General features: G+C 40.9%; 2 protein-coding genes across 6 annotated transcripts in view; both read right to left on the bottom strand.

Moving 5' to 3' along the window:
- Positions 1-258: 258 nt before the first annotated feature.
- On the bottom strand, positions 259-2,717 carry LOC107681615 (endothelin-1-like). The gene is made up of 5 exons (XM_016477924.1): positions 2,477-2,717; positions 1,946-2,096; positions 1,700-1,837; positions 1,299-1,403; positions 259-973 (listed from the first exon to the last, which is right to left on the bottom strand). The coding sequence occupies exons 1-5, from the start codon at positions 2,535-2,537 to the stop codon at positions 835-837; spliced, it is 594 nt and encodes a 197-aa protein (XP_016333410.1). The 5' UTR covers positions 2,538-2,717; the 3' UTR covers positions 259-834.
- A 2,957-nt stretch (positions 2,718-5,674) lies between these two features.
- LOC107681619 (zinc finger protein 40-like) overlaps positions 5,675-24,217 on the bottom strand; it is a 57,962-nt gene continuing 39,419 nt past the window's right edge. For 4 of the 5 annotated variants that reach the window (XM_016477928.1, XM_016477929.1, XM_016477927.1 and 1 more), the window contains 7 exons: positions 18,543-18,596; positions 10,119-15,826; positions 9,874-10,010; positions 9,609-9,784; positions 8,896-8,997; positions 7,555-8,102; positions 5,675-7,301 (listed from right to left, as the gene is read on the bottom strand). In XM_016477928.1, coding sequence (XP_016333414.1) covers positions 6,147-7,301; positions 7,555-8,102; positions 8,896-8,997; positions 9,609-9,784; positions 9,874-10,010; positions 10,119-15,826; positions 18,543-18,596 — 7,880 coding nt within the window. In that variant the 3' untranslated portion in view covers positions 5,675-6,146. Of the gene's footprint in view, positions 7,302-7,392; positions 8,103-8,895; positions 8,998-9,608; positions 9,785-9,873; positions 10,011-10,118; positions 15,827-18,542; positions 18,597-24,217 lie in introns of all 5 variants that reach the window. The other variant, XM_016477930.1, reaches the window with a different exon arrangement.

The raw sequence follows: 24,217 nt of genomic DNA, 5'->3' as shown, positions 1-24,217 counted from the left end.
TTAATGTTGGAACAAATGAAATGATGCATTTCAGTGGGACGTAAAATAATAAAAATTCACAAGCAACTGAAGTTGTTTAAATAATGCAAAATATTTATTATTACCTAACAACATTTACCACATTAATGGCAATTAAATGTTATCATTTCATAGAAATAACATTGAGAAAAATCTTATTAACCAATATGGCTAAAGATAAATATTTAACATAAATGTGAAAAATAGCAATTCCATTGATGCATTGACGCATTTGCCGAGCTTCATTGTTTTACAGTGAATGAAGTGAATGAGTCCAGTAACAAGATCCATGAAAGAGTCTTTGGCTTGTAGTGGCTAGATGTTCAGTGTCCTCTGATGGGCGTCACACATCGCTTTAGGTTCCTGGAATCCCTGATTCCACAGTTTAATTTAGTTACAGCATATTCCTCCTGTGCAACAAGTATCTTCAATGCATAGTCTTTATGCAATCAGTTTAATTTAAACGTCCCACTTGGCTTGTCCAACTAGTTATCCCTTGCACCAAAGGTCTAGTTCAGAAACGTTTAGAGTTGATAGAGGTTAGTCTTTATAATTTGAGGTTTGGTTTGTTTTATTCAACATCTTCCTTGGTTTTTCATCCCATTGAGCTCCACAACTCCACACTGATGCCGACTCGCCTCTAGGGTGGAGACCACATGACAAACACCACAATCCAAGACACTTGCATCTGCAGGTATTCCAACACACCTGATGGCATGAATACACAAGACGTGTGCGATGAATGAGCAGAGAGGAGCCTTCTATTCAGGTAAATCCTGTGGTGGATCAGCAAAGGGCAAAAGCTGAGCTTGATCTCTACGAGGCAGCGTTTTCGGACGTCCACGCTCGTGCCCTGTGGTGCCGCCTCACTCGCCATTTCTCCAGGAGAAGATGGATCCTCTTGATGGCCCTCACCCTGGAGAGGATGTCACCAATCTGGTCTGTGTTTTTCACTCTATAGAAAAACAAAGCAATGAGGTTAATATCACAGGTAGAACCCTTGAGCAGATTTACCTGTCAAGTACTAGTTGTATTTGTGTGTATACAGGAAAAACAACACTAGAATCCACTTTATACTGCAGTCTTAAAAAACTATTTACTTTCAGAGTTAATGTGCTTATATCTGCTATGCACATTAATGACAGGTAATTTGTCACAGCCACAAGAGACATCAATCTTACAGAGGCTTGTAATTAAAGCACCCGATTATTTCTTAAATGTATGTGAGAATGCGAATGTGCTGCTATATATTTCTTTTTAGTGTATGCGGTTTGTCTAACCGTTTAGTCTTTGTCTGTTTGTCTGCCAGCTTGTGTTTGCATTGCTTCTCAGCACAATCTTGGCCCTGGGCGGCATGGATTGCCTTGTCTGATGCTGCTTTATGCCTAAAAAAGAAAGTTCATACGAGACATGAGCAGTCAATTCCTGAACAAGTTTGATAAATGTCCACAAATAGAACTAAAACCTGTTTCTGCAAGTTCGTCAAGTCATGCAGTGACAGCTATAATGCCTTTGAGCATTACTGAGGTTCCCACACACAGCTCGTGCTCGGGAAAACAAGTGTGTCCCAAATATTTTTTAACCAGTAAGTCTTGTGACCTTGAAATTGGTCTTCAGATTAAAACTATCTGGCTTTGAACTATGATGACGTTCATGTTATTAGCATTCAGTGTGTACTTACGCATTGTTCGGCTGACAGAATGAAGAGCATGTTTTGTCTTGGCTATCTGCACATTTGCAGCGTGACTTGGGCACAACAGGTTCTGTTACTGAGCGCTTCTTACGTGGAGCGTTTCCAAGTCCATATGACACTGTTCGCCTGGGGGAAGAAAAAATAATTCGAAAACAATGTTAGTCACGCCATCCTTCAATAATGATTTAAAGATTTATTTATTTTCTTTTTAAGTCATGAACTATAATGACTTACTCTGGTGTGTTGACCCATATTATGTCCAGGTGGCAAAAGTAGACACACTCTTTATCCATAAAACTTGCGCAGGAACACCTCTTAGTCCTGGAGTGTCGCACAGAGATCGATGTGCCTTGTGCTGTGCCATGACCCAAAGATGCCGGAGCAGCTAAAATCATAAAATTATGTTGAATTCATAAGGTTTTGCAACATAAAGAATTCTACCTACAAGCACGCACTGTGATTTTTACACTCTTAAGTTGCAAAACTGTGTTTGATGGACTGGAAAAGCTGGAATTTGTCACGCTCAGTTAAAAATGACAGTGATGCTCATCATATAGGCTACAAGAATATTAAAAATGTATCTTGCAAGTGTTTATAGGTTGTTTAAGCAAGGTCTTAAAGCACTACTCTTATACTTAATTACACCTTTTTGACACATTACAGATTGTTTAATACTTAAAAACTTTTAACAGTAATTAAGAAAACTATTTAAAAAGCACTCAAATAATCTTTAACACAAATATTGGATGTAAAGTAAGTACATACCCAAGTCAAAAATTCCAGATGACAGCATGGACAACACTGGGAAAATAATCCTCAAATTCATTTTATTTAATCTTATGCAAATCCCTGATTCGGCACAAATTGTGATAATACAATAGATTCGCAAACTGCTAAAAAGGTTCTGTTTTGCACTATTAAGCTGCAGTCTTCTCAATGCACTCTTGCATCTTTCTGTAATCCAGAGCACACTCCTGTACAGGAGCGCTTATATACGCGCCTTCTCCGCCTCCCACCCGCTCGCTCGCTCGCGCGAACACAATGCTGTTTGTTAATAGTCACCGACAAGCAACGTGTGGAGCGAGATAAGAACTTTGTATTCCTGAGATTCCAGCGGGATGGAGACGCCGGGCGGCCGACTGGTGCCAAGTTTTTTTTTTTTATGGCAAGTAAGGTGTCTTAACTGAGTAGTTTTCATACGGGGCAGTAGAGGGCGCGCGAATACAGACCGCTCAGACCTGAGACTCCAAACGAGGTTTCTCTTCAGGAATACTGTGAGTAATAAATGTAGTGTTAATTGTATTCCACAATTTCTGTCTATTATATACAGTGTTAAGGCGTAACTAGTTACATGTAACGGAATTACGTAATTTAATTACAAAATAAATGTAACTGTAATCAGTTACTGAGAAAAAATGTGTAATTAAATTATGCTAGTCAACATTTGAAGTGAATCAAAACCTTTCATCAAATTTGTCCTAAAACGCGTTTTTGTCTTAGGACAACTTTGATTAACTTTTTGATCCACTTCAAATGTTGACTACTATAGTTAGGCTACTTATGAACATGTTAATGATTACAAAGGGGGTTAACATCTGAATGTCATGGCTATGCAAAGATTTGACTTCAAACACAGTTTAAAAGCTATTAAACTATTTCTTTATTTTAAATCTGTATTTAACCTCTGAATGATCTCAGAGTAGATCAGAGGCAGGTCTTTAAAGGATTCTGAAAATCTGACAGTAATCAGTGTTGAGTGCTACTGTAAAGTTAACCCTGCCTGGTTCAAAGGTTTGAAAATGATTATCAGTTAAAAACATTTGTTAGAAACTTAGCCTAATCAAATGTAATCAGTTACATTACTTCAATAAAGTAATTGAAATAGTTACACTACTAATTAAATTTTAAATAAGGCAACTTGTAATCTGTAACCTATTACATTTCCAAAGTAACCTTCCCAACACTGATTATATAGTTATATAGTGTAGACTGGGGATAGTTACGTTTCATAGTGTAGGTAAATCGAAATGTCTTTTTTTTTTTTTTTTACTTTAAAGTTTTGGCTACGAAAAAACTATTGAACATATTCGTCCATATTGCCCAGTAAAGTTAATTGAAGTTAACTGGAGCACTCAATATTGAGTAAATTGTCACAGATTAACCTGCTATTAAACAGAATAGGCTTTTTAGTACAATTTAATTTGTTAATGGATTAGTTTGTAATTGTAATTTATTCAGATTCAGACAGTAATTTCGAATCATTTTGGTGTGTATGAATCATTTCAGATGAAGTATATTAAGCAATACAGCAGCAGTTTAGGAACTTTAGCCTCTAGCTCTGTCCCTGCCCAATGGAAAACCCAGTTAATGGAAACTCAGGCCAGTTTACGCTCACAATTGTCTACCCTCCACCCGCTCCAAAAATGTATTATTACAGCGCAAAGATTCCACACGTGTAGCCTATTCATGCTTGTTGAATCTAAGACAGAGAATTAGGACAACAATAAAAGCAATCTATTAAGATCAGCTGAATATGGATGCTGCATTAAGGACAATTATGGAAATATGCAGTTCTGTTTTTCAGTGTTGCTCTCCTCAGGCAAGGGTGGCATGACTGTATTAATATTTTTCAAATATTCTGACATCGTACTCATAGACAAGGCTAAGCCTCACCTGTACATACAGGTCCTAATGATGAAACTTTATTTTTTTCCTCTACAGAATAGAACTAATGCAAACATGCCAATGACAGAAAAAGTATTTGTTTAGAATGAGGTGGAACGTTTGAAAATCATACACATCTACATTATGGTCAAATCTAGTAATGTCGTTTCCATTGCAGAACAATTTAGTGTTCACTAATGAGTTTTTAATGTTCTACTCTCACTTTGGCTAAATTCATCAGGTTTGGAGACTGAATGTTCAGAGCTGTTTCCATGCTCTTCTGTGGGCTGGGTAACTAAGCAACATCCTCCCCCACCCCACCTTCCTGCATGATGTGCCCTGGCCTGCACTCCTCTGTATGTAATAACACGACCCGTCCAGCAGGTAGCGTTATTGAGTCACAGTCTTGGTGGACTGCAGCGGCAGGCAACAGAAATACTATCAACTGAATGAGTCATTCTGGGGCTGTAATGAGAGCTTTTGCTCCAAGCCTCTTGAGACAAGGACAGTGTCGTAGTCAATAAAACCTTGTGAAGGAACTGATTGGTGACGTCATTTGCTGGCCTCTCCAACCATTGCAGAACAATTTAGTGTTCACTAATGAGTTTTTAATGTTCTACTCTCACTTTGGCTAAATTCATCAGGTTTGGAGACTGAATGTTCAGAGCTGTTTCCATGCTCTTCTGTGGGCTGGGTAACTAAGCAACATCCTCCCCCACCCCACCTTCCTGCATGATGTGCCCTGGCCTGCACTCCTCTGTATGTAATAACACGACCCGTCCAGCAGGTAGCGTTATTGAGTCACAGTCTTGGTGGACTGCAGCGGCAGGCAACAGAAATACTATCAACTGAATGAGTCATTCTGGGGCTGTAATGAGAGCTTTTGCTCCAAGCCTCTTGAGACAAGGACAGTGTCGTCAATAAAACCTCGTGAAGGAACTGATTGGTGACGTCATTTGCTGGCCTCTCCAAGCTCCTCGTTAGTGATTTGAACTGCTGAATAATTATAGCCTCTTGGAGAGCCCCGGGAATAACCCTTTCTACAGGGTTGATTAAAGGAGGAAAAAATATAAATCAGATAGCTAATTGCAGCACTTAAAAAAGGAGACTTCAGAGGCATTTCTGCACTTGTAAACAAGGTTTTACTGATACTGTCGATAGTATAGATACAGCAAATGTAAAGCCACCATTTTACTCATACCTATGGACTTATGGAGTTCAAAATGGGCACCAGGTGGAATATAATAAATACTTGACCACAACATCTGTGCACAAGAACACTGCCCCCCAAAAGCCATAGAAATGTTTATATATCAGTACAACATTAATTTCCCCATCAATTTACGATAGACATAAAACTTTTCAAAAAGAAAACATTTAAAAAATAAAACAAATTTCCTCCATTCTTCTTTAACTTCCATATCAACTTAACTTCCAAATAGGTAACTACTTGATTTATAAGATATTATATACAGGTTTCTAAACGAGAAACTCCAAAAGGCACAACTGTCTATACAACATGTACAAAAAGAAAAGAAAAACTGTTTGGTGCTGACAAAAAGGTATAAAATAAAATAATTGGTCATCATTTATGATTGCACATACAATATGACTGTCAAAAAATGTGCTTTTAGAGAAGGCTTGCAGTGCAGCAAACCTCCTGAAGTGTTTCAGTTTTACAAAGTGACAAAGTTTTACAAAAAAGAAAGAGAAAGGTGGAAAGAGAAAGAGAAATTCATAGGCAGAAAAGAAAGAGCTTTTATTTGGACTCTCAGGTAGCTATGACAAGTCTATCCTCATCATCACTGGAGGCTTCATTGTAGTCATCAGTCACTGGTTGTCTAGAGACAGGTTTGTGTGGTTTCACTTCACTAGCCCCACCTGCTGTTGCCTTGTGTGCAACCTCGCAGCCTCTCTCATTAGAGGATGAGGGGGAGGAGGGCAAAGGAGGTTGTGTTTTCGGTTTGTCCATCATGGCTGTGGTCTTCTCAGCACCCCCTGTGTCCTTAGATCCAGCGCTAGGGCTGTTTTGAGAGACCTGCTTTGGCTCTGTGGATGGCTTTGCGTTTGTAGGAACATCTCCTGGATTGGCTGTTGGAGGACTGGCTGAAGAAGTAGGTGCTGGTGGCGATTCTGCAACCTGTGCTGGTGGAGGTACAGATGCTACACCCTCAGGGCTATGTGGCTTGTCCTGGGCTGCAGGAAGTGGGCTGAGAGCTGAGAGGGGACTGAGGGATGGTATAAGGGCTGGCAGGGCAATGTTGAGGATCTGCAGGCCAGGGATTTGTGCTGGGGAAGCAGTGCTGCACTGAGGGGCAGGGCTAGCTGCCAACACTTGTACGCCTAGGGTGGCATTTAATGGCAGACTCTGTTGAGGCACCAGCTGGGTGGAGTTGGCTAAACCCACCACGCTCAAGGTCTCCAAACTCACAGGCTGCAGGGCAGTTTGGGGAGCACCTAATGTCTGAAGCCCTGCCACTTGGCCCAGAGGGAAACAAGGCAGTACACTGCTGACTGGTTCCTGAACTACCAGTGGCTGGGTCGGGGAACCCTCTGGCCGGGGCGAGGTGTTGGGGGCTGGGAAAGGGCTTCCGGTCTGCCTGTGGATCACACTGAGTGCAGGGATGGTTAGCTGGACTGGCCCGGCCTGAATGGGTACAAATGTGGAGTAAGCAGCCAAACCCGCGGGAACAAGCTGGATGCCACCCACAGGTACCATGCTGTATGGGGAACGAGGGGGCTGTTGGGAGTGCAAGGGCAGGTGGCTGAAGAGATGAGTAGTGGCTTCCACTCTGGGCTCGTGGATCAGATCTGCATTTGGAAAGTGCAAGGGTCCCTGAAGAGGGTCAGAAGAGGTCTGAGTACCACGGTCGACATTGGCATTGCACTCACTTGCAGGCTGGGATATGGTGCTTGACACTCCTTCCTGTTTAAAGAACAACGTTATGAATACTTTTATCAACACTGCCAAACAACACAACAATAGCAGACAGTGACTACATTAAAATTCTATTCACCTTTTCATGCATTCAAAGCAGTTTTGCTGATGTGCCAGGCATGCGAGACTCAAGACATTGGAATGCATATGGGGTCGGGTACTGGTATGGGGTGAGGTGTACATGTAGAGAGGGAGGGATGCATGACGGGAAAGACAATGACTGCGAGGACACGGGTCTCACCTGGCCGAGCTTGCCACCCTTGCCTGGCACTGGGGGACTAGGGGGAACATCAAAGTCAGGGTAGTCGATGGACATCTGTCTGCAAGGTGACACTGGGCTCATCATGTGTACGGAGTCAGTATCAGAGGTGTGGGATTCTGAGGCAGGGGCAGGGTTTGATGTGAAAGAGGTGGGACAAGGGCCAGGGCTTGAGCAGGACGCAGAAATTGACATCTGTCTGACCAAAAAAACTGGACTTGTCATAGCCACAGACTCTGTGTCTGAGGTCTGGGAGTCTGAAGCTTGAGGAAGCTGAGTTTGGGGAGCTGGGCTTCGATTCGGGCTGATGGACATCTTCGCCAGCAGATAGCTAGGAGCCATGTCAGCCTGGTTAGCAGGAAGATGCTGTGGGCTTGCAGAAACAGAAGGTGTTGCAGAGAGGCCAGACTCCGCCTGACTGTCCTCCTCGTCTTCCTCTTCTCCGTCGTTATCTTCGTCGTCTGGGCCATCAGAGTCATCACCATCTGAGTCCTGTCTGTCAGCACTTCCTGCTCTTCTTCCTCGATCACCTTTGGGGGGAAAACAACTTAATGAACAAAAAAAGCAGGAACAATCATATAATATAGCACAGCCAATCCAAGCGGATACATCTATAAAAGAGCTACTTTGAAAATTCTCCCAAGGACTTTTCACAATCCTAGTGTGACCTAAATAGTGTGACCTAAAGATGACAGCTTTAAACTGAATCTTTAAGTAATGTTTGGTTTTTCAACAGTTTTCACTTTCCAGAGTTATAGCTTTCACATCTACCGCATAGAAAAAAAGGGATGATAGGTCTAGAAATACCCATCATATTATATAGGGAAGACATTAACACCTCAGACCACAAATGCAGCCTGTGCTTGACAGCTTGTTGTGAGAGAAAAACAAATATGCTCTCAGTAACTGAGACCAGAGAAAGCTCACAGCTTCTCTCTTTCTTTCCTGCTAAAATTAGATGCAGCAATTTCCTCACAGTAAACGCTGTGTATGCCGCCCACATGCACCAAGAGTTAACAAGGAAAAAGACTGCATTTAGAATCTCTAATTAGACCATGGCATTGCCATTGATCATCACTGCAACAGAACATAGCCAGGGACAATCCACATTTAACAGATGGTGCTATTATTAGCCATTAATAATAGCCTATTAATGGTCAGGTTGATTCTGTTGTTAAAAATGAATATGTAATGGTGTAAACAAAACTATAGTTTTTGCTTTCTCAAGTTGGTTGGTTAGGCATTGGTCCTTGTAAAATAAACTCCCCTATTCAATGGTCTGGTTAAGACTGATATTTCCAAAAGCACATAAGACACTTCTACCTGAGTCTTCTGTGTCCTGGTCCTCAATAATACCCACAGCAACTCCCATTTCCATGCACTTCTTGCTGTGGGCTTTGGACTTCATGTGCTTGGTTAGGTTCCCTGTGTGGTTAAAGGGAACAAAGAGGTCACTCAGGTGGGAGGCGGATACAGGGCATGGGAGTGGTTTACATAAGCATGACATGTTCCCAAGCACTAGCTCTATGTAATGGGTGAGTAACTGATAAAGAAGTTCTTAAAGGAACGTGGGCTGGTCTGACACTGTGTGCTGTTCTGCAGTGCCGCGTGGGAAGTTCAACTGTGATGAATCATACTGGCTTTTTTAAGAGAACAGGCACAGTCTTCAAAAAAGCAGGTAAGAAAAAAACACTTTGTACAGAAATAATATCCAATCATCCCTAAGAATGATCTAAATGACCTAACTGTTCCTGACACATTTCATTTAGAAAATGAAACCTATCAAGTTAACATGTTTAGATTTGTCCTTATGCAAGTGTATGAGTTGGCCATTTATGATGGAAGACAAGAACCAGGTGCTTTTTTATTAAAAAATTAGTTTTTTTTTTTACAATATTTTTTATCCTGTTTAATATTTGTAACAATTTGTATAAGTTCTGTTTATTATTTGTAATAATTAATAATTACCATTTGAGGAAGAAATCAAACTTTAAGCATAACTTAGCTTTTAAATCAGTGTTTGGTACTAAACCCACCTTTGGTCTTGAAAGAGAAGTTGCAGTGCATGCAGTGAAATGGACGGATGTCCGAATGCGTACGGATGTGTTTCCGCAGCATGCTAGGTTTCTTGCAGCGGATTCCACATTCCTCACAGATGTATTTTCCTCTTCCACGCCCTCTAACATACACATACTCCTCATTCGACTTGTAACTGAAAACATACCACAGATAGCACACTTTAGAACACAATGTCCTGTTAAATATTTGCAAAGTGGGGTAAAATAAATGAGATTTACAAACCCTCCATCAAAGATCTTCACTCGTTGGGGTTCAGATTTGGAAGAATCTCTGTCTGACTCTGTCTGATTAATTGGTTGAGTTTCTGGTTTAGTTTTTCCACTATTCTCAGTTGGCACAGATCTTTGCTGAATCAAAACCTGAAACAATACAAAATTCAAGAACAATTTGTTAATCGTGCATGTACCAATGCATAACAAATGCATTAAAATGTAAAATAGCAAACTATATGTTCAAAATGCGCTTACGTTTGGCAAGATGTCCTTCAGTTTCCCAGAGTAGGTCAAGATGTCAGATTTCAAAGTTGTTGTTTTTGCTTGGGTGTAGTGTATTTTCTTGGATGTCTGTTTGGAGTCAAACAATGACATGACCACTTTTGTGGGAAGCCCCAATGGACTGGGATTGTTGGGGTTTACTACCCATGCAGAGTAGGCAGAAATCCTCTGGTCTGCCTGTTGAATGTGCAGGGGTTTCCTTTTCATGAGAAAACACCAGGTGAAGGTTGTAGCTGTTTTCAGACTAGGGAAAGACAGGCGATGACTGTCTCTGGTGTTTACAACAGACACAGAAGAAGCTAACTTCACCTGTCCCTGAAATGTTGGAGGCCTCAGAGGAGATTTGGATGGTGACCAACGCTGCTCCTCAGGTTTTTCTTGTGGCTTCAGAGTGGAATTTTCTGGCATGGTATAGCTTTGAACTCTGGAGGAAGAACATGTAGCAGGTGTTGTGGTAGGTGTTCTGCTCTCCATTTCCTGTTCACTGACCTCAGTTGTTGTCTGAGATACTGGTGTCTGGGTGTTCTTGTCAGCTTCTGAAGTCTCTGGCAATTGTTCTGGGGCATCAGTCTCAATTGGGCTATCCACTGACTCTGTGGTGCAGACCTGTCTAACCAGCATTAACTTCCTCTGCCTGGTCATTTCTGACATCTTTGAGTTCAAGTAGTTTAGAGATCTACCATCAGTGAGACATGCAGCTCCGTGCTCATCTTTAGCCCGTTTCTGTGTTTTTTCCATAGCAATGTCCAGGCTGTTGGCAGGAGAGAGCATACGCTTACTTGAGGCAGTAGACTCTTGGGGGCATAAATTTGCAGATGCCAGTTTTTGTGTACAATGCAGTGAACCGAGGGACAGGATGCTTTGCTCAGTGGTTTGGTTTTGTTCAGTAGATTTCATATTGTTGTTTTTCATCTGTATAGCAACAGACCCAGGTTGCCTGCGAGCTTGAATTTCTGGTCCAGTCTTTGAATCACAGTTCGCAACATGTACCGTAGGGAAGTTAACCTTAGAAACCACAGTAGCAGGTGCTAGGGTGTGCTCATGGGTGATTAGAATCTGTGGTACAGGTGTAGATATTGGTGTTATATGAGACGCTGTATCAACTTGCGGACCAGCAGGCAGTACAATTGGGGGCTTATTGATTACAGCCTGATAACCTGGTTGTGCTACATAGACATTTTGCATTCCATCATTTGACAGAGAGACTTTAATTTCATTAGCCACTGGTATAGGTATCACTGGCAAAGTGATCTGTGTCCCTTGTACACCTGCTAAAGAATATGTCTGGCCTGTTTTTAGAACAGGGCAATTCATTTGGTATTTAGGTACAAAGCTCTTCTTATTTTTTTCATCAGAGCTCTTCTGAACATCTGTCTGACCAGCCACCATTTGGACCAGAGGTTGCACATGGCATGCCACAACCCTTGAGGTCTGATGCCATGGATGTGGAAGACCATGAACCTGGGGTTGTTGGGTTTGGCTTCCAAGGTTGATGCTTTGAATCACTTGCTCATTTTTCGGTAGTGGAGCCTCTCCAGAATGTAGAGCAACAGACTGAACAAGTGTAGATGTGTTCATATTTACTGATCTAGGTTGGGACCCAGAGCATTCATTAGTGAAGGGGACTCTTTGGATGGGGGGAGTCTGTTTCACTGGCAATTGAGGTTCTGGTGCAATCTTCAAGGACATCTGACGTACCAGAGGACCCCTTCTTCTTTCAATGAGAGGCACCTGGGTAGTTGGAGGACAGTGTGTCATTTTTAGCAGGGCAGTCTGAAATGGTGACAAAGGCCTGCTGGGTGACATGCTGCTGCAATCAAAGGATTTGCTACGGTAGTCACAAGAAATCTCCAATGATGACTGATTGCAGCTGATTTGTTCTGAGGTAGCACGTCTCATCATGCCTGGCACTCCAAGAGTGTTGTTTGCTACAGGGATCCCTTGAGCTTCTGGTGGCTTCCCAACACTATCAGCCCTTGATGGGCTGTCAGATCTTGGTGGATCATCTCTGTCAAAAGAGGCTGAAATACTAGAGCACCTTGACAAGCTACTATCTCTACTGAGGCTACAAGAGAGACTTGACTCAAAGCTAGATTCACCAGAAGAGTGTTCCATTTGAGCAAGTCTTATGCGCTTTTTCTTTGGAGGGAGTTTTTCTGTTGGCAGTTTAGACAAGCTCTCACTCCTCTGAGGCCAGTTGAATGTTTCTGCAGGTTTCTCTGTTGATTCTACAACTGGAGTTTCATGATCTCTGTCTGGTTCCTCTGTTACTAAGATTTCAGGGACCTGAATGTTGTTCTGCCGCACAAGCCGTGACTGCTGTACAGGTGTGCCATTACTAGCAATGGCAAAGGTTTGCTTACCATGAGATTCCATTCCTTGACTGGCACATTTGGGTGTAGACATTCTGTCATGGTAACTTTGTGAAGATAAATTCACGGCAGCCTCTTTATGACCTTTTACAGAGCTCTTTACTTCCTTTTCCACAGGATCAACTGGAGATGACCTGTCAGTGGACTCAGATGTTTCAAAAGAATTTGGTCGACTGAGGGAGTTGGTATGTCGAATGACTGAAGTTCCACTTCCTTGTCTCTGGAGGTCTCCTCTTTCTTTATTTGGTGTGCTGATCTGAGCCTCTCTTATTGGAGATAGTCTTGACTCCTGTGATTCTGCAGCTCTGCCAATGATCTGTATCTGTCCTAAAACAGCAGTGTTACTTAAGGACTGGGTATGTTGAGAATAAGGTTGCCCTATCGAACCTGTAGAGGTCTGGCAGGAGTCAAAACTTCTTGAACATGGAGGAGTGGTCTCAGTTGGAGACTGGTCATCATCATCTCCAACACTTTTAATTTTCCTTCTTTTTCTTACCATGAGTGGTTGCTCTACAATGCCAGTAATTACAGCATTTCTGTTTAAAAGGGGCTGCTGAATTCCACGTCCGAAAACTTCTGTCTCAATCTCTCTGGCATGCATAGGCTTGTTTTTTGGACCATGCAGTTCAGAACAATAAAACTTCTTGTGATTTTCAAAATTTTCCAGTTTTCTGTAACGGTTGCGACAAGTCTCACATTCGTACATTGTCCCTTTGTTTTGCTGGGGTTTTCGGTTTCTTTCTGTTGCATGCTCAAAAGACTTACTTCGCAGTTCATGTGTAATACTTGGTCCATGATGGCTCTCATCCATGGAATGAACAGAGATAAGAACATGACCATCATTTGTGGACAAATCCTCAACTGCTATCTGTCTCACTAGTGTACGAGGATGTACAGCAGGATTGGGAGTAGAGGGAGCTGAAGAGAACACATCATCATTTAGTGAACTAATCTTGTCATCAAATGAATGACAGATCCTTAGTGGGTGAGGCTGAGGTGTTACATTGGGGAAGAGAGCTGTCTGACCAGGTGTTGTAGGCATCGAATTGCTTCTTGTAATTGGTAAACAGTCCATAGCTGGATACTGAGGTGGTACAGAAAGAAGAAATACTGGCTTGGATTTGTCTGTCGGAGTGAATGGAGATTTTGGTATGTCCGAGTTGGAACTAGATCTTCTTACTGGTGGTTTTAGATCAAATTGAAAAGAGTCTTTAAATATGTAGGATTTAGGGGAGTCAATGCTACCCCTTCGGGAAAGGGAAGTCCTCCTGGGTTTGACACTGTCTAGTTGTTTGTCATCCACAACAGCCTCATTGTCTGAGATCAGCTTTGAGATACGCTCCTCAAGAGATAGAGCTTTGGTTTCTAATGGAGGATGCATTTGTCCTGAAGGAACTCGAGGCTTCTCAACAGGTGCTACATGCATGACAGTTGCCACAACAGGGGAAGGGGGAATTTGTGGGGCTTTTGTAATGTCAGTTTCTGCTGGTGGAGTTATCTTAACAAAAGGACTTGGGGGACTCATAGCTTGATCTGCACTCTCAGAACGTGAAAAGTAGCCAGAGTCAGTGCTTCCAAGACTCCGAGGACTAAGCAGACACTTGCCTTGTGGTTGTTGTGAGTAATCAGTTGCTTGTTGCCTTTGTAGCTGGGCATGGCTGCCTCCTAGTGGTGATTTACAATGCTGATCTTCATCTTCACTAACTGAATCTTGTAGAGGACTTGTGCAATCCATTTCTTTCAGTGAGGACAGAACCATAACATTGGACCGTATGTTTGCTGTCTGGAAATCCCTTTGCCTCTGGGCTGTGGCATGTTCAGGTGCCAAATCTGTAACTCTTGGGCTGTCTGCACGCAAAGGCGAAACATTTACAGGGTGGACAACCACTTTAGGGAGAGCAGCAGTGACCTTTGGCTCACATCCTTTCTGAGAAACCAGTGGTTTCAGAGTTTCAAACACCAGCGAAGGCTCTGATTCTCCTTGGCTTCCTGGTACCATGCCTGCACTCTGCAAACTGCTCTCAGACAATGCCGTCAGGCTGCTTTGTGAAGAATCCGGGTCTAAGTCCGCTGCACTACCTTCCTCATCACTGTCCCCGCTTTCCTCCACATCAGAATGTGTGGCCAGGCCTTTGTCCGACTCTTGAGAGAGGGATCCACTTCCGGAGTCTTTTACCAGACCCAGTTTGATAGCATGCGCATGAGACTTCTTATGCTTGTATAAGTTGCTCTTTGTCTTAAATGAAAAACCACATGTCACACATGGGTAAGGTCTCTCTCCTGTGTGGGACCGTATGTGTTTTAGAAGCACACTTGGCTTGGCACAAGCTCTTTTACAGTATTCACAGACATACTTTCCTTGCTTTTTTGGTTTTTGATCTTTTGCAGAGATATCAGATACTTGGCTTGCACCGAAGTTGACCACAGCTGTCATCTGAACAGGGTTGAAACCTGGTGTGACAGGGACTTGAATTGAGTTTGGTACTGTGGCTGACAAAGACTGGCATGTTTGAACAACAGGGGGCTGGCTCTGAGGGAAGCCACCTGATCCAGATGGAACAGGTGCGTGTGTCAAGGTAAGTGAAGGACCCACACTATAGCTTTTCTGGAATCCTGGTTTGTCCTGCTGACGATTTCCTGACATGTTCACATACTGCTGTGTTGTGTGTTGCCCTGTAGATGCCACACTACTGTAGAACTGTCTGGCTGCGTTGAATGGTGGCACAAATGAGGGTTGTGACTGGATATTGAAATTTACAGCAGGCATAGTCATAGCATAGTCTGAATAAGTGACAGGAATGGAAACTGATTTTCCTATTGGACTGCTGTTCTTCCTTTCTGTCAGTGTATTGAAATCTGGCTCCATAGCCTTGAGCAGTACCTCAAGGGGAGCACTTGTGTGAGACGGAGATGCGTTTTTGTTGCTGCCGTTGCCACACCAGATTTCTGCCTGCACAGGCCTTGCAGCAGAAGGTTCCTCTGCAGCACTTTTGTGGCTGAGAGCCTGTGGCTCTAAGGTTAATAACTCCTTGTACTCCACTTTTACTTCTCTAGATCCAGATGCATCATGTGGTGCATCTTCAGTATCTTGAGGTTCAGGCAATCCATGCGATGGACTGCTTGAAAAAGAAGAGGAGGGTGTGGCTTCCTTGGATGAAGAAGATATGCTTGGAGAAACGGATTTCTTGGTCTGTGATTGCTTTTTGATGGGAGATTTGGGTATTTTCTTTAGCTGGTTTTGTGCCACAACTTTTTTCCTCTTCAGTCCTTTGATGCTTTCAGAGTTTCTGCCAGTACTTTGATTTATGTCTGTAGGAAAAAAAATTGTAATGAAAAATCCCTCCCCCCAAAAATAAAACATTCATTATTATGCCCAATACCTTTTGTGATTTTTTTAATTAAATATTAAATAAAAAATGATTTAAATACATACATTTTTATGAACAACTACAAGGTTACTTAAAAAAAAAAAATCCTTAAACCTTAAACAAAGAAAAAAATCAATAGGGTTACACAATTCATCAAAGAGATTTGTAAAGGTTAAATAATACACATTTTCAAATAATTTTTTAATTTCTCAAAATTAAAATAAACCATGTCCTTTGATTACATTATCCTTAGAATTTGTATTATAACAAGATTGTTAACTGAAACAACTGGCATCTGAGCAATTAATTATTGACATATTACAATAATTATATGATGTTTTATTTTTGACAGTGCAATTCAGTGTAGTGCACGATAACATAGAATGTATATCTTAGACAAAGTCACAGAAAAAGCCTAAAAACCTAAAAAACTAGACAAATCTCTGTTAGTGTGCTTGAATACAGCTTGTAGTCAACATTTATGTCATCTTTCAACACACAAATTGCCCATGCATTTTCCTAACAATCTTCAAAACAAACACATGTCTGTTATTTTCTGCTTTAATTTCCTCCTCGTCTAGCAGAATACCTTTCATCATGCAAAGTTCGTAAGCAAAACAAAATCAAACCATAGACTGCACTTTCTACAACACCTAAACATCAAGATAAACTCTATGTTTAACAGCACAAATTACCCAAAAAGATATACAGACAAGTCAATAACAGCAAAAATCTTGCTAATATCAGACAAACCAAAACATACCTAAGCAACGAGTTTTGATGAATTATAAGGTGGACGAAGCACTTCAATTTTCAATGAAATAAAATAATCCTTTTCTTAGCAAACCCAGTTCTCTATAAGCTGCACCAGTGCCTCTGACAGCTAGCACAAAGACAAGACTGTTTTGGAATCTAGAAGATCTCCTGAGCTGCTACTGAGGCCCACGCATCATTATGTACAAAACCCACTCTCCGTTTCTCAACCCTCTGTCACCATCCCTCTCTTGCTCTCCCTCTCCAAACCCTCCCTAACGTGCTCTCCTACATCTCATTCAATACTGCAATTGTGTTAGTGAGGATGAGCCTTACCTTGTTCTATTATTTCTATTCTCTCTCAGTCAATTGGCAGAGAAAGACGATACGAAATAAGTTGCATGTAGGTGTTTATGTGGATGAAAAAGCTTGTGTGAATTAATTAAATCTGTCCCTGGATTGAACATGATCCAGATACTCTGGCCAGTAAGACCTGAGCACCTAAGTCAACATCTGGCAGAAAACAAATCACTCTTAATTTGGAAAAGGAAACATGGCGAAGCGCATACACAACTGAATATTGTCCACAATTACTCATTGATGGGCAGAGTTTACCGCATTTGCTGTGTTTGGACTCCCTGTGGTCTTAAAGTTATACTGAAGGCTCTTTGTGTGCCTGATGCCAAGTAGTTACAAAACACGTAACCAAGCCTGAACATCTGTGGCAACCCTGCACTTATTAGGGTTTCCTTTCTTTACTTTGCTTGGCATGGTTGGTGGAGAGAAGTGGTTAGGTGTTAGAACTACAAAGTCATCATTTCCTGGATGCCTCAAGAATTCCCCAGAAATTCAAAAGGCCTGTTAGGATTTCACCAATACTTCAATCTAATTTTATTTTGTTTGTAACCTTAGTAAGTCAGTGATCAACAGAAAAACTTCCTTACATGTTTCTAGAGAATGTAGAAAGAGGATGTGAGGACATCCATGAGCTCTGAGCTAATTAACTGCCTTTAACGGATTCAGGATTAACATGGAGATGACTGGTGACATCACTGCCTGCTGTATTTTGAGAAGTGGTTTACTCATTCTTAAACCAGCTGCATTCTGATGTAACCTGTAAACATGACCACTAAGAAAAATAGGGCCAGAGTAAACTGAACATATGCAAAATGAATCCTTCATGCTACCACTGTAGATAAGTATGGTCATATTATTGTATTATGGTAACAAAGGATTACATTTATTTACATTGTGCAAGGTGCTGCTTCAGAGTGCCATGTTCTCATATAAACAAAGACTGTAACAGCTTATTCACTTCAGAGTTTTTCATTTTTGCTTTTACATAATCTATAACACATTCCCATTCCAGCCTATTATGCAACATCTATGCGGTTTTTCCATGCATGCTGGTGAAAAGTGGCTTTTAAATAGCTGCTCCTGCATTTTTTGATCAAGCTAAGGATGTACAGTGTGGCAGGTTCATTCACAGAGTGCAAGTGCAGCAGAGCTAAATGCAGTGACCAACAGAGGTCCTGGAACTTCTGGAAACCCCCAGGACATCCAATACACCTTCGAAAGCAGCACGCTGGCAGACCAGAGAACCTGGTCACAGATGCAATCCAGTGCAAGCAAATGGTGTTTGCTTTGGAAAGTGGAATTAAGGTATGTTTGAAACAATATTCCGAAATTTCTGGATTCCCTGGATTCAACACAGACAAGCTTCTGCCTTGGAAAGTGATTGCTGTAATGAACAGAGCAATTCAACTGCCGCACAAAGAAACCCAGCTATTCCCCTTTAAACCCACAGATGAACTCGTACATCTCTGATATTAAGGAGGGGGAGAGAGAAGCTTCCTGTTGATGTTACATTTGAAAGGGATGTTGTTTTATATGATGAATCATACCTTTGTGCGCAACTTTGGGGTCTTTGAGCTCCTTCTGTGCCTCCTCTATTTTATCTGAAAATAAAGAGTTTCATTTTAGCCAAATCCAATAGTGAATAATAATGGCACAATGATGTGGCATTTCAAAATACAGCTTTTAAAACAGAACATCAAAATGTGTCAAATATGGAAGAATAAATTTGTCTTTTAATATATACAGTACACCGTATTATCAATACTAGAAATATTGGTTACCATATCTACCAATATTTCAAGGCTTAATTTTACAACAGCAAAACAGTAACATAATATAATATAATTACAGTAATGGCCTGCAAAAGACACTTGACCGTTCTTCCCCATATTTCACATGTACAGCAGACATTTCAAATTTCATATCATCTGCTCTGTATGTGTGGGAGGGATATGCACACTAAGAATATACCCAATATTAGAATGCAATTACTGATTATTATATAAGAGCAGCCAGGAGTGTGTGTGTGTTTGTATCTACTGTATGCATGTACATGTGCTCTAAGATGTGGGGAATGAGAAGCAATCATCTCCTTTCACTACCTTAAGTCACACACACATACACACCCACCCACTGCATACCCAAATACAAAAAAGCATTGAAAAGCAGAAGAGATTGGTGTGGTGTGTTTCAACCACAAAACCCCATTACAAGGCATGAGCAAACACTAGTTTGCTTTGAAAACAACGCCTCACTGTGAAGCAAGAACCAAAGCAGTTTCGGAAAAAATCCTCGCTTGCTGTTGGGAAAAATGCCATGGCCACTAAGAGACTCCCGGACACTGTAACGGGAAAAGACTCTCATCACTGCAAGCAAAACAGGGTGGAGTGGCGAGGGGGTGCCCAGTGACCGAGGTCACGGCATGTTTTGTCACGATGAGTGGCCTGAGGGCACACCCTTGATTAACTACCCCACCCCTCTCTTTCTCTCTCAGCAAACTCAATTTGTTATATAACCCAATGTATTTATATACATAACCCAATCTTAGCAAATCTTTCCCTTTAACCCACATCCAGCATCACTCACCACACAAGCCCTGGTGAAAACAAATTGACTTTTGTCCATGCAATGCACAACAGTTAACTGTTACTGTATGTAAACATGCAAAAACAACTCTGAATTTCCAAGGTCAGCATGACTGGTGTGTCCGTGAGAGCCTGAACTTCCTCCATATCTCTGGAGGGCTCATCTAAACACTCAGACCCTCATTCCCACTCTAGTCTCTTCCATTGCATCACATCACTCCTTGCTTGTCTGCTTACGACTTAACTGCCTCAAGCATCACTGCATCTCATTCATCACCAATTATAACAGAATCACATTCTGCACCATCATCTGGGGGATTTCTGGATGCTGAGTCACCACAGTTGTTTAAGGGCTTGAACTGCTTGGTCTAACCACATGTCCAGATTTACCGGTCCTACCCTCAATCGTTTGGAGCAATCAATGGATCATATGGATGCCAGTATATGAGGGATCAGATAACAATGTTACTCAATGAACCCACAAGAGAATCTCCTCCGTTAACCCTATCCCAGATTCCCGAAATTATGTTCGAGAACTCCACCAGAGATGGAAGAACTCAAAGCCTCTGAATCAGAAATCAAAATATTCTGGTTGAAGCAAAAGAGAGTGGTTGAGGGTGTCGCTTCCTTAAATGTAGGAAAATCATTACCAAAGATAATTATGCTTGGTTTCAACTTCTACATGTGATTAACACTATGTTCAAACCAGGAAAACCTTCCAGTGACAAGTAATTTGTCTGTTTACACTAAAAAAGCAAATGCTGCATGACACATCACAATAACAGCCAATAAGAACAGTTGTGGTGTTTAATATAAAGCAAAGTGGAGTGAGATTTTGGACCAATGAGATTCCGCTGTGGGCGAGGCTACTCAACACAATACCAAAATTGATACCAAGCAATGAAAATAATGTCAAACACATTGCAGTCTGATGACCTGACAGGAAAGGAACCTCATGACAAAATTAAGAGTGAAAGAAGAACAGAAACACTTCCGAAATTTGCTAGTCATGAACCCAATGCAAAGAATCTCCTCTAGAGATTTTCACTTCCTCTTTTCAACTCTGATAGTGTTCTCAAATCATAGCAGATCTGTAAATGTGGTGGCTTTACTGTAGTGTTTTGTGAGGAACTCCCTGACTGTAGACCAATTGCTCCCAATCAAATGAAATGACGACCAACTACTATTGAATGGCAGTAGATGGGCAGCAGTTGGTCCAGTTCAGTTCTTCTCCACATCTTGTTCTCTTCATCCATCATTCTCTCCGACACACCTTCTTTCCCCCAACACACAAGATTTTCCTTCCAAACTAGCGACCACACCAAATCCAAACCTCAGATTCAGTGGAACACTTAGCGAGGAGAGTTAGAAAACAGATGCTGCACAGGGGTGGCAAATGAGGACAATAAAAGAGGCTGAAATTTCCCCTGGTTAATGCTGCCATGACAACAAGGAATTCTGAAACGGATTTCTTCCTCGAAGGAACACGCATTGGTCATCTCGATTGGTCCGGGAGACTTCATTAGATGTTAGCGTATGTGCGCTAACGACATAGAGGCTAATGGAAATTTAATGTGATCAGAGCTCTGGTTTTAATGGCCGTGGCAGCACGAGCAGCATGTGGGTATAAATATCAGTACATGAGTGGGTAGCGCTTATTCACATAAACAAATTTAAATGGGAGCTGGACTGCGTGTACCTGTCCTAAAGAGGAGGATCATTAGAAAATAGTCTCAGTCTCAGACTGTTCATTGGCCTTCTGATGCATAATGCAACAGAAATGGCAAGAGCTGTCAAAATCCACTACTGCAATACAAAATTTGAATTGAATTTAAATTAAAAACACGTGCATAAAAAAGAAAGAAAGAGAAAGAAGAAACCTTTTGTTTAATACTAATTTTTAAAATATAAATAGGCTATAAATATGTAATAAACAAAATGCACAGGTTATTTTATATATATAAAATTACATATATATCATTTTATCTAATCTACAGTGACAAAACAGACTCAGTTCAGTTTACAACATCCTGCTCTTCAGTATGAAGCATGTAAATCATCAGACGCCGCAGTGTTGCAGTGTAACACTGCTGTTAGTTTTCCACACCACGTGTTTTGACAAATAACAGAGTAGGTGTCAAAAGGTTAAAGTAATTTGCCTGATAGCGTAGGACTTGTTATGGCATACAGAGGTTGAGTGCCCGTAAACCAGCCTGTCTTTCACACACACAAACACACACTAAAGAAAAAAAAAAACAGCATACAATCTAATACTAAGGAATCTAATTTAGATTTAGATCATTTACATTCGTACTTCCATCCCAGATCTGATTAAAGCAGACAACATCTCTGGTTTTATTTCAATCTGTGGGAATCACATGACTAAAGCATCTTATGCAACCTATATGTCTCCTGTCATGCATGCAGTAACACACCACCACATCCACAAAAACACAGAAAGAACAAAAGAACCATGCCGTTAAGGAGGAAATATCTGCAAGAATTCAGTGAACTTAGCACTTCCTTTGCATGTCTTTTATCTTGCCTCTTTGCACACACATAAATACTTCTTCTTCTTTAGAAACTAATATCTGAGCATGCAAGTACTCAACACACACACTTCCATGGAATTCACTCCAGGATTCCCCCGAATCCAGCAATCACACGCTGTTTTGCTGGGAGAAATGGAGCCAAAAACCTCAGTTGATTGCTCAAGGATTTCCACACAAACCACACTGGATCAGTTTTGAGATTTAAACCCTTGAATTTTGCAGCGGGACTGAAATAACATCCACCTAGAACATTTATGAGTTCTTTGTCATGTCAAATTTGCACTCGGGAAAGCCTTTTGATTACATGTACAGTGACCTCTTCTTGCAACATTTAAAAAGGTCATATCACATTTTTTAAATGATTTTTTTTTTCAGCAAGGATATAATACACTGATCAAAAGTGACAGTAAACAAATCTTTGACAGTAAGCTATTCTTCATATTAAGCAGCACAACTGTTTTCAACATTGAAAGTAATAAAAAGAAAAATTAAACATTTTTTTTTTCTTGAGCACCCAAACAGCCTATTAGAATGATTTCTGAAAGATCATGTGACACTGAAGACTGGAATAATTGCTGCTGAAAATAAATTACATTTTAAAATAGAAAACAGGTATTTTAAATTGCAATAATATTTCACTATAATACTGTTTTTACTGTATTTTTATTCAAATAAATGTAGCTCTGCTGTGCAAAAGACTTCTTTCAAAGACATTTAAAAAATCTTGCGGACCACAAACTGTTGAACAGTAATATATAATGTTAGACTATTTTTTTTTTCATTAAAGTTCTCACATTTTACTTTTAACTTTTTCTTTTAATCATCTGTATTATTTTAACATAACTGGATCTGCCAAGTTTCTATCCATTGATGTTCAATCAATTTTTGGACTGTTTTGTGTTCTAAAAGTTTTCATTACAGATCAAACTCTGATATTTACAAAAAAAAAAAAAAAGTTCAAGAAAATTTGATTTCTTAAAATTTTACCCTGTTAAATTACGACCCGAAGGTGAAACAATGCAAAGTTTAGTTGCAGCCCAATGACCAGAGAGCACAAGGAACCCTGGAAGACGATACACAACACTGTTCATACAGTAGAAAATGGTGTATAGACCATCCTCTGCTAGAGAAAAGACCATCTTCAAGAGTTCACAGGGTTTCCTTACAGGAAGCTCGGATGAGCCTGAAGCTACCAATCAGCACGCAGGAGACAAACAAGGAAGCTGCTTACCAGAAGTAGTCAGTAACCTTCCCCTCCTCATTACTGTCAGAGCCCCCACACACACCCCAACACAAACAAATATACACACACACTTCACTGCAGGACTACAGCATCTCAGTCTGCATTACACAACACTCTGTCTTCATTAGCTGCATCATCACTTGCTGTCCAAACTTTCTCTTATCTTTCTCCTGAAATGAGTAATCTCTCCTTCTCTAATTCCCTGACTCCCCTGTTGAGAGTCGAGATAAGATGAGCATAAACGCAAGACATACAACATCAGGTTCTGCAGTGCTCCGAATAGTTTCATCTACACAAAATCGACACAAGCAAAGATCCTGAAAACTGGAAGTGTTCTGAGGAGGCTCCAATAACCCCCTTCAGGATCAGTCTTTCTAGGTGCTTCTCGTCTGAGAACAGCAGCACTTTTAGGCACGTCTGGTGAGTTTGTGTTAGATGTTTCTAGAGTCAGCGGCGAAGAACGGCGCATTACTGATAAGGCGCACTACTGTGAGCCCGCGGCCGCTCTTAATAATGCATGACAATAAAGAGATGGCTGAAATCAAAGAATGAGAGCGACGTGAAGAGAAACACTTTCAAATGCAGAGCCGTACTTTAGCTTCCTACATTTTCCTCAATAAATACTAAAAAATAACATTATAAATCAATAAAGATTCACAAGTGGTGGAGCTGGAAAAGGCTGAATAAAAGTTGAGTTTACCACAGAAAATTGATCAGCAAAGACATTTATAATGTTACAAAAGATTATATAAATGCTGTTATATAAAGATGAATAATTATATAAATAAAGATTAATAAATGCTTTTATATAAAGATGAATAATTATATAAAAAAAGAATATA

This window comes from Sinocyclocheilus anshuiensis, unplaced genomic scaffold (assembly GCF_001515605.1).
Source record: "Sinocyclocheilus anshuiensis isolate Anshui unplaced genomic scaffold, SAMN03320099.WGS_v1.1 scaffold1524, whole genome shotgun sequence".
Classification (NCBI taxonomy): Eukaryota; Metazoa; Chordata; class Actinopteri; order Cypriniformes; family Cyprinidae; genus Sinocyclocheilus; species Sinocyclocheilus anshuiensis.
This window is presented reverse-complemented; position numbering and strand designations above follow the sequence as displayed.

Coding starts and splice junctions, on each gene's coding strand:
- LOC107681615 (XM_016477924.1), bottom strand. CDS start 2,537: ATGAATTTGAGGATTATTTTCCCAGTGTTGTCCATGCTGTCATCTGGA. Junction 1,404..1,699: donor TTCTGTCAGCCGAACAATGC/GTAAGTACACAC, acceptor TTTCTTTTTTAG/GCATAAAGCAGCATCAGACA. Junction 974..1,298: donor AAACAGACAAAGACTAAACG/GTTAGACAAACC, acceptor GTTTTTCTATAG/AGTGAAAAACACAGACCAGA.